The sequence below is a fragment of the Lactuca saligna genome, chromosome 5 (assembly GCF_052625555.1).
Source record: "Lactuca saligna cultivar CGN05327 chromosome 5, ASM5262555v1, whole genome shotgun sequence".
NCBI classification, from domain to species: domain Eukaryota; kingdom Viridiplantae; phylum Streptophyta; class Magnoliopsida; order Asterales; family Asteraceae; genus Lactuca; species Lactuca saligna.
This window is the reverse complement of record NC_136421.1, coordinates 122911488-122921698: the sequence shown is the minus strand read 5'-3', so window position 1 is coordinate 122921698 and position 10211 is coordinate 122911488. Positions and strand designations below refer to the sequence as shown.

The 10211-nt window shown below is 37.3% G+C and overlaps 1 protein-coding gene across 2 annotated transcripts; it reads right to left on the bottom strand.

Moving 5' to 3' along the window:
- Positions 1 to 6698: 6698 nt before the first annotated feature.
- LOC145047035 (putative serine/threonine-protein kinase PBL23) lies at positions 6699 to 9283 on the bottom strand. 2 transcript variants are annotated; one of them, XM_078995281.1, is made up of 4 exons: positions 8303 to 9283; positions 7985 to 8047; positions 7700 to 7766; positions 6709 to 7570 (listed from the first exon to the last, which is right to left on the bottom strand). In XM_078995281.1, the coding sequence occupies exons 1-4, from the start codon at positions 9209 to 9211 to the stop codon at positions 7131 to 7133; spliced, it is 1479 nt and encodes a 492-aa protein (XP_078851407.1). In that variant the 5' UTR covers positions 9212 to 9283; the 3' UTR covers positions 6709 to 7130. The 2 variants fall into 2 exon arrangements, with proteins under 2 accessions (XP_078851408.1, XP_078851407.1); XM_078995282.1 differs by lacking the exon at positions 7985 to 8047 and having other exon boundaries at positions 6699 to 7570.
- Between the last annotated feature and the right edge of the window lie 928 nt (positions 9284 to 10211).

Here is a 10211-nt window from a genome sequence, read left to right as displayed (position 1 = left end):
AATATATATTTTTATTTACTAATATGTTGGGTAGAACATGGGTAGATAGTTGGTGTGTAATAAACAGATGAGAGGCCTCGGTGTTGTTGGTGTTATTCTAGTAATTCAGCATAGTATTGATGACGACCACGGACTATTCTAGACTGTTCTGTGGAACACTAGCATACTAATAACTTGTAGGTGTTGTGAACGATGTGCTCACCGGTGTACTCTATCCCCCACATGGTTGCCTTTAGGACACTAATTGTTGAGGAAGCCCCTCTACAGTAATGTCTGTCCCGATGAAAATCCTGAATTAGGTTCCTTATAATAGATGTTATTTTTAGGGACGTAAAGTGAGGGTAACGGGAATGGGTAATCGGGTTTATTGTTGATTTTTGAAATTAAATATAATTATTTATTGTGGGTTGAAAACCCTATATGCTCATCATACTCCGAAGCCTGACCCACTCAGTTTATTTGTGTTACAGGAAGTGGCGCAAGAGCTTAAGATGGACGAACCATCAAGTTGTTTTGTTTACAAGTCTGTATATGTATATATTTGTTAAATGACTTGTAATTCTGTCATTTGTGCTTTATGATCTGTATCGGAACATGACATCCCGACTTTTGATTATGAAATGAAATTATATTTCTTTATGAAATGTTTTGATAAATATCTATTTTATCATGTTTTGTTTTTGGGAACAAATTCCGCATCTCTTTTAAAAGTAAAAGGATTTACTCTGAAAATGTTTAAAAAGCATAAATGAAACCGGTCTTTTCTGGCCGAGAGCTTAGTGTGATACCCCCAAAATACCAACTACATATACCATACACATAACATGCCATATCATAACAGAACACAGAACAACCATGCACTTCCGGTCTACTGTGTGACTGGTCCGCCGTACCGGGCCTTTAGCCCACCTGGTTCACCCTCCGAGTCTAGCCATATACATCGAGTCTGCAGTGTGATTGGTCCGCCCGCATCGGGCCTTCAATCCACCTAGTCTACTCCATCAGTCTAAAGTATGACTGGTCCGCCCGCACCGGGCCTTCAATCGGCCTGGTCCACTCTCCGAGCCTCAACATGTCTGATCCACCCCTTGGGGCCTTTAGCCTATCCGGACCGCTCGTTGGGCCTTCGGGATAACCGGTCCGCCCTGGGTATGTTGGCCTACAACATAAATCAGGACCCGCCTCAACCCAACCCCAATCTGACAACCATGTGCACATAAACATATAATCATATAACAATCCACATCCAATCAAACCGATCTAGCAGATCACATAACACAACATCATCCTAACCAGGATACCGACCTAACTGGTCATTAGCATAGCATCATCCTATATACCAGGATACCGACCTTAACCAGGTCTCTAACATATACCATCCTATATACTATGATACCAACCATAACCAGGTCTCTAAGATATACCATCCTAACTACCAGGATGCAAACATAGCAAAGCAATAACATAACAACAATACCCGGATTACAATTCTATAAAGGGCCGACCTTGGTGCCTTAGACCCTGTTGATATAGTGAGGATAACTCACCTCGCAAATGCTGACTGAAAGGATAAGATCACGCTGCTCCAACCTCCAACACGAACTCCACCACTGATAATACCAAAAGACTAAACTCAATAAATACCAATAATTACCAAAATACCTCTGGAAGTTAACTGGACAACTCTTGGTTAAAGTCAAAGTCCTCAATCAAAGTCAACCTTCCTGACTGACTCTACTCGCCGAGTCAACCCGCTGACTCGTCGTCTCCCTATACTCAGAATCTCCCAATCCACGACTCAACACGCCGAGTCGCCCCAAGACTCGCCGAGTCCAACCAACTCTGAGTCACTTCCTGCTGAACTCACCAAGCCATCCCTCGACTCACCGATTCACCGGTCAACCAAAAAGGTTAGGACCTTACGACCAGACTCGTCGAGTCTAAGACAATCTTCAACAGACTCGCTGTGTTGTTCTTCCAACTCGTCAAGTTCCTGCCTATCTTCATCCAACTCACCGAGTACACCCATGTGATTCGCCGAGTACTTCTAGTTCTTAATACATACAGTGGCTTTCTAAGCCATGCAAGGACTCCCAACCATAAATCTACTCTCTTACAACCTATCCATCACATAAAGTGGCAAACTTTACGTGAATCCAAAGAGATCTAAGCATAAAACACTCTTAGGCTAGGGTTTGGGACAAGAAGGCTTCACTAATAACTCAAGGATAGGGGCTTTATGCACTTTTGGATCATCTTTATTCCAGATCTGAGGTAGGAACCTCAGATCCAACCTCCAACCCGAAATAACTCTAAATAAGCTCCCAAAAACTCCACAATGATAGATCTAGAAGCTCAAAAGCTCCAACAACGAATTATTACCTCAAAAGGAAACTCGAACTGGAGAATGCACCAAATCTCTGCAAAGCCCCTTTCTCCAACTTTCTTAATCTTCAAAGATCTTTTCACCAAGCACTTATCAAGGTTCCAAATGCTCTCCAATGCTCTCACAAACGGATTTAGGGTTTCTGGACTTCAAAAGGGGCTAAGGGGACTGAGGGGAGGGCATTAAGTCCTTTAAATAGGGTGCAACCCCGAAGATTAGGCTTTTTCTCTTTTCAGCACCAACTCGCCGAGTCCAGCCGCCGACTCACCGAGTTGGCCACTTTACACGCGACCAGAATCGCGACTCTACTCGCCGAGTCCACCCATGGACTCGCCGAGTTGACCATCCTTATTTACACTTTGAACCCTGAACTTGCACTCCTGAACTCGGGATGTTATAGTAATTTTAATTTAAATATAATATAAAGTAAAATTAATTTTAAAAAAGTCAATAAAAAATAATAAATTAATTGTAAAATCAAATTAAAGTAGTTTTAAAATCAAGTTAATGTTAATATTAAAATAAAATAAAATTAGCTTAAAATATTAAACTAAATTTATATATATATATATATATATATATATATATATATATATATATATATATATATATATATATATATATATATATACTCTTTTAATATTTTATCAATTTCTGATTATTTGTTCATGTGTTCCCATGTTGGGATACTTTTTGAATCATCAACTTTATGAATACTCTACTTGATTTTCGTTTCCCGTAGACTAAACCTTAAACACTAAATTATGCTTCAGTTGCATCATGTCTATTGATAAAAGCTGGACTACTAATCCACATCGTCATTCTCCCGAGTTCCAGCTATGACTCGACTCTTTTGTCGAGAGATCCATGTTACACCTAGATTGTAAAGGTGAAACCAAATGTCCGTGTGAGAAATGTGATAATTGTTACTTCATGGATCCGAAAGCAATGAGACGTCGTGTTCGTATATATGGTTTCAGTTAATGACGGTGAACCTTTAATCCCTCCAGTTGTAGATGTTGTATCGCCAAGGAACGAGATGGTAGATGTTATTGACGATGTTATGTGGGAGTTGAGAGAAAATGATACAAACCTCGATGAAGGAACCTCGAATACAGGGGGTAGTGGTGTCGATGATGATTTTGAAGAGTTGTTAGAGGCAGTCGAAACCAATTTATATCCTGGTTGTACGTTTTCATTCCTTGATTTTTTAGCAAAGCTGATGCATATGAAGGTTAACAACAAATGGACTGATAGTTTATTTGATCAACTCCTTGAGTTGTTGCATTCGACATTTCCACCAGACAACAGGATTCCGTGTTCATATTATTTAGCAAAAAAGAAACTGAAGAAGTTGGGTTTGGAGTACGAGTCAATTCATGTGTGCAAAAACGATTGTTTTCTCTTCTGGAAGGAACACAAGTCATTGCAAGTTTGTCCCATTTGTAAAGAGAGTCAGTGGATTGGTAAAAACACCAGGGGTAAGAAAGTGGCTCATAAGGTGTTACGGTACTTTCCATTGACCCCTAGACTATGTCGTATATATTGTTCACGGTACACTTCTAAAAATATGATATGGCATAGTACCAGGAGATCAGAAGATGGTGTGATGCATCATCCCGTTGATGGAGAGTGTTGGCAAAAATTTGATGTAGATTACCCTGACTTCTCGAGCGAACCTCGCAACGTACATCTAGGGCTGGCAGCTGATGGCTTTAATCCATTTGGTAACATGTGTAATCCACATAGTACGTGACCGGTTGTACTCACCACATACAATTTGCCACCATGGCTTTGTATGAAAGAGTCATCGTTGATGTTGGCCTTGTTGATTCCTGGCCCTAAAGCGCCTGGAAAGGACATAGATGTTTTCCTTAGGCCGTTAGTGGAAGAGCTTAAGTTTTTATGGCAATCAGGCGTACGTATTAAAGACGCAGCAACAAACACATTCTTCACGATGAAAGCTATGTTATTATGGACAATAAACGACTTTCCAGCTCGTAGTAGTTTATCGGGCTGGAGAGGACAAGGGTATAGAGCATGCCCAACTTACAAGGGAGACACTCCTTCGTACCGTGCAGTAAATAAAGTCGTTTATATCGGTCATTGTCGGTTCTTAGATGCTGATGATCCATTAAGGATGAGTTTAAAATTTAACGGGAAACCCGAGATAAGACCCGCTCCGAGACATTTTACTAATGAATACATACAAGAACAACTAGGTCGTCTAATAGTTTGTAAACCAGGTAAACATCCTAACACTCTCAAAGAAAACATGGATCAGCAAGGATTCAAGTTCGAGTATTGGTCTTCTCTACAGCTGAAGCACAACATAGATTTGATGCATGTGGAGAAAAATGTGGGTGAGAGTGTTTTGGGTACTTCTATGATGAATGATAAGAGTAAAGACACATCAAATGCACGTGAGGACTTGAAAAACCTGAATATCCGGTGTAATCAATGGTTGCAAAAAAGGGTAACAAGTTCACTAGACCACATGCAAGTTACTCATTCAAGAAACCTGACCGCAAAATCTTTTGTAATTTACAGGTTGCGGATGAGGTTTACTTGGGCGATACTCTTGGCCATGATGGCCAATGTTATGGGGCTTGGACATGGAGGTGATGGAGCCGGGGATCCACCACCTCCAGTAGGCTTTGGTCGTGGTCAACACGAACATGATGGTGAGTTCTATTATGATATATTTATTAACTATTTTAATTATTTTATAATAAGTTATCATGAATAATATTTTTAATTGTATTTTTTCAGCCGAGCTTCCAAAAAAAAGAAGGGGCATGTAAAAAAATATCGAGCTGGGAAAATTGATACGAGCAAACAAGGGAAAGCCCGTGGATTTGGATTTCGATAGGGAGATCACATATTCCCCTATCGGGAAGCGTGGTAATTGGTTCACACATGAAATTGGGAGGTATTTGTGGAACAATGTCCCTTTCAACGTATCCCCGCCTTAAGGAACGCAACAGTTGTACATCTAAAGGTAACTTGGATACAATTTTATGTTTAGCTGTGATTGTTATTTAATTAACTAATTTTTTGTGTTTTGCAGAATAAATTTGATTTGGATAAAGTTATCATGGATCCGGAGCGTGCTCAATTGTTGCGGAGCATTGATTCGAGTCTTGCAAAAGTTTACAGAGGCCAAAAAAGTAAAACTCATTCTTATTTTAAAGAAATCGGGGGGCTTGCAGATATCCTAGCCGGATTAAACAACCCCCCTAATGGTATGTCACATGAAAATTGGGCGAAGTTAGTCGAACATTTTCAAACGCCAGAATTTTTAAGGCGTTCGGCGTCAAACAAAGAATGTCGTGCAAAACAAGTAGTTGTAAACAGAGGGGGTCGAGCTTATACAACAATGAATGTTTCAAAGAAGTAAGTTATGATATATTTAAATATTTATTTAAAGTATAAATAATCTAATTTTTAATATTAAATAGGATATCAGTTGAATTGAAGTTTTTCGTAAGGCTAATTCCAATCGTCAAGGGGTATTTTATAGTCCTGCAGTCGAGCAACAATACGTAAAAGGTTAATTTGTATTTTTCATATAAGTGTTTGTATCGTCAAAGGTATTTAGTAATCTAATTTTTATGATTTTTATTATTTTTAAAAATACAGAATGCTTTACTCGAGGAGATAAACCAACGAACCCAAGCTACTTTTGAGGCCAGCGGTCAAGCACCAACTGATATAAAAGATTGTTTTGAAAGAATATTGGGTGTTCGATGCGGACATATCAGAGGCATTGGGTGTAAACCCCCTACCGTTGTGTCCATGTACGATTAGGAACAACCAATGACACAAGAACAACCATAATCATAGGTAATTGTTAGTAAATGCTATAATGGAAAGTAAATGTATGTTTACATGTATTTGATATGTTGATATTTTGATATTTTGTAGAATGGTATAATTAATTATAATGTTATTCTGATATGTTGTTAATATAGTTTGTTTTCTTTATAGTTGGAAATGCTGCAAATAATACTAAAGGATTCGGCCTGTTCTGCAGCATTGGAAGAGTGATTTCGCTCATTGTCGTCACCAAATAATGAAGGAAATTATGATTAAGACGAGTAGTTACTTTAGAATTTCATGAAATGTTTTGTAATTTGGAAAAATATTTAATGTGGTATGGATTAATATTTTGCATTGATTGTATATGTATTAATATTTCTATAAAAAGTTATAAGATTTTTCAAATGATATATGGATTAATATTTGGATTGATTATAAATTTAATGTTAAATAAATAATTTAAAATAAAAAAATCAAAAGAGTATTAGCGGCGACATCTTTTGTTGCGACATGTACTTATTAGCGGCAACGCGTAGCATTAGCGGCGACACGTAGTATTAGCGGCGACTGAAAGTATTAGCGGCGACGCGCCTAAACTTTAGTGGCGACAAGCATCGCCGCTGTTGCCCAATCTTCTTGTAGTGTTAGGCGTTGGCAAGCTCCACATGCACGGTAAACTTTGAGTGATCAAGCTCTATACATATCCAAATCCGGTTAAAGGGAGAGAATGTGATATTTAACCGAGATTTAACATGCAAAATTAGTTTTTGTATTCTAGTCAAATAAGGTTGTGTATTTGACTTAGGGGAATTCTAGTTATTTTATGTAATTAGCCCTGTAGACCTTCTCTTAATCAAGTAATTACAAGCAAACTTTTGGCAATTTTTTTTACTTGAATAGTTGAATTATATTTTTAATCCAACTATATCACGTGCTCATTCACATCCACATCATCATAGTACACATCATCATCATCACTCTCCACCACCTTAGACTTCACAGACTTCCTTGGATTCATCATGCTGCTACTACTTCCTCCACCTCCACCTCCACCTCCACTACCATAACGAGGATACCCATCGTAATATCGCATGGTTTGATCTTGAGACCCTTTTGACTGTTGGGGTTGCTTACTCTGTTTCGTTTGTCCTCCTTTCTGCAGCTGGTTTTTGTTATTTTTAATACCATGAATCTGCATGTTCTTTATCTGATTATTCATCTGTTCTTTTTCAATGTTATCCCAAAACTTATCATCCTTCCCATTTTTTGCAGGCTTTTTGCTTGTTTTCTCTGGATTAACATTTCGTGGTACAGTTACCACATTCACCACACCCGGTTCTGAATGTATAGTGATGGTGACACCTAAAACAAGAACATTTTATAGGATTCAAAGGGAAACACAACACAATAACGTATTAATTTTGTATACCATAGATACATATATACGACAATTAAAAACCCAATATTGATTGTTGAAACCCGAAACAATACCTTCAGTTTTCTTCCCTTTTGGATTACGTGCATCACCATGAATGTTCACTTCCGGGGCAAAAGAAGTCTGTAGGATAAAAATAAAACCACAAAAGAAAACATGAGGAAATTCCCTTTTAGAACATAAAAACTACCAATAGAAAAATCTAACGACCCAATTGGTTGGTAATCGGTAGTATTAAAATGTGACTCCTCTTATCTTCACGAATTAGGAAGAAAGGAACCAATACAAGATATCGTAATTGGAGTCACATTAGATTTTTGTGAACATAGAGCGTGAATTACCTTTGCAAGTGATGGTGGCACTTTACTGTTGTTTAAATGTAGAGTTGGACCCGGAGTTGGAACCTAATGGAAGGTGTAATGATTATAATCAACAAGTAGATGAAGATGATTTTGACGATTTGTAAACAAACGTATATTTAGTTGGTGCATGACAGTTGGAAACATAGAATTTGTAAAGAAACATAACGCAAAATTGATAATAAAATTTGTCCCTAACACATATTTCTTTTTTTAGTTATCTAGATATATTATAATAAAATGTAGATTGAGATGAATTTAAAGAAAATGAACGAAACAAGAATGAAAAATGCAACTTACTTGATAGCTGAGTGCAGTATTAAGTGTTCTCACGATCATGTCCATTAATGGGCGTTCCTCACGCTCTAAACTCAAACATGGATAAGCAATTGATATAAACGCCCTCAACGAACTACGATTTATTTCATGCTTTATGTTACCATAAATAATTTCATTTAACTTTTTCTGTTTATAACTCTCTCGTACCAAGGTAAGTAAAGATTGACGCTCATGAATGTTGGGCATACACACCCTTCCACACAAAACTTCGAACAAAACCACACCGAAAGAGTAAACATCTGACTCCTTTGTTAAAAGCCCAGTCTCTGCATATAACGGATCACAATACCCCAACGTGCCTACAGGATTGGAGTAAAGATGCGAGTAATGCCGATTAGCTGGACCAAATTTGGATAAACCAAAGTCTGTGATCTTTGCATTCCACTTTTCATCTAAAAGAATATTAGAACTTTTAACATCCCGATGCCATACTCTTTCTTGAGTCCCAACATCACTATGAAGGTGCGCTAGTCCGCGTGCTGCTCCAATGCATATCTTAAGGCGTTGAGACCATGTTAGATTATTGTTGTTGAGATGTGAATCAAGACTTCCATTAGATGCGTACTCGTATGCAAGGATCTTTTCGCCACTCTCATCACAATACCCTAACAAGGAGACAATGTTTTCATGCTTGTAAAGGGAAAGTGTCATGACCTCTTTCCAAAACTCGGTATCCCCTTGTCCACGTATACGATCTAAACGCTTTAAAGCAACTGTGGTATGTCCGTTTGAAAGGAGAAGTTTTGCCTTGTAAACTTTCCCAAATCCGCCTTCCCCGATGTGATGGTCTTCATCAAAGTTTTTTGTTGCTAATAATATAGCTTCTAGTGGTATTTTCAAGTGTTGAAACTGTTTCTGGACAGGCATCATCTTGATGTTTGATCAAAGATAGAAAACAAGCTACACTAAGACCACCAAAGAATTACCAGTGATTAATCTCTCTCTCTCTCTCTCTCTCTCTCTCTCTCTCTATATATATATATATATATATATATATATATATATATATATATATATATATATATATATATATATATATATATATATATATATATATATAAAGTAGATGATGCTTAATTTCTTTTTAAAACAATGAGCCGGTTGCAAACTTCCAAAACAAATATATTAATATTTAGTGTTGTCTTTATGGAAATGCCTCTTAGCCAATGGAATATCCTTAAGATGCGGTCCTTGTCAGGGATTAGTTGGTAATTTTTGTCGATTTATGTATTTTGTTTTTGGTTACACTATTTACACAACTTGTTTCCCTGGCTAGCTATATGATTAATGAAATTACTTGCACAACAAACACGATGTCGTCATAGAAAGCAGAAAGTTACCACTTAGATCGACGTTTGCCTCACTATAATTTTTGTATTGAACTTGGACTATCGTTATTACATGTTTTCGTTGCATGTTTAATCCCGATCTAAAAAACTATTATCCACTTATTAATAATTTACTATTTATCATTTATTTATAGAATCTAAAAAATAATAATGATCTCCAACCCTACCATTACCTTCATCATAGTTCAATCAATCCCCATCACTCCTAAACTCCCTCTCTCTTCTCTAAAGTCCATTTGCAGAACCCAAAATGGAGTCAATATTTCCTTCTATAGTTGTTTATGGTTACATCGTCTAACAACTCAAAATTTAGAAAGATATAACTTTTAGACAATATTGACGAAAATGGGCAAATTGGTCATGTATGTGAAAAAGTTGAGACTATAAAGTTGTAACTTCATGAAAATGTCCAAGACAAGTTTAAGCCACTATAAGAGGTTAGATGAATTGAGTTCTAGAGAAACAATTGTTGGGAATATTGGATTGCGTCATTGGGCTATTTCGTATATGTCCATTATGTA

What these genes read in the sequence shown, in the direction of transcription:
- LOC145047035 (XM_078995281.1), bottom strand. Translation starts at nt 9,211, where the DNA reads ATGATGCCTGTCCAGAAACAGTTTCAACACTTGAAAATACCACTAGAA. An exon ending in TGCCACCATCACTTGCAAAG is followed by an intron (nt 7,767 to 7,984) that starts GTAATTCACGCT and finishes TTTATCCTACAG; the next exon opens with ACTTCTTTTGCCCCGGAAGT. An exon ending in AAAAGGGAAGAAAACTGAAG is followed by an intron (nt 7,571 to 7,699) that starts GTATTGTTTCGG and finishes TTCTTGTTTTAG; the next exon opens with GTGTCACCATCACTATACAT.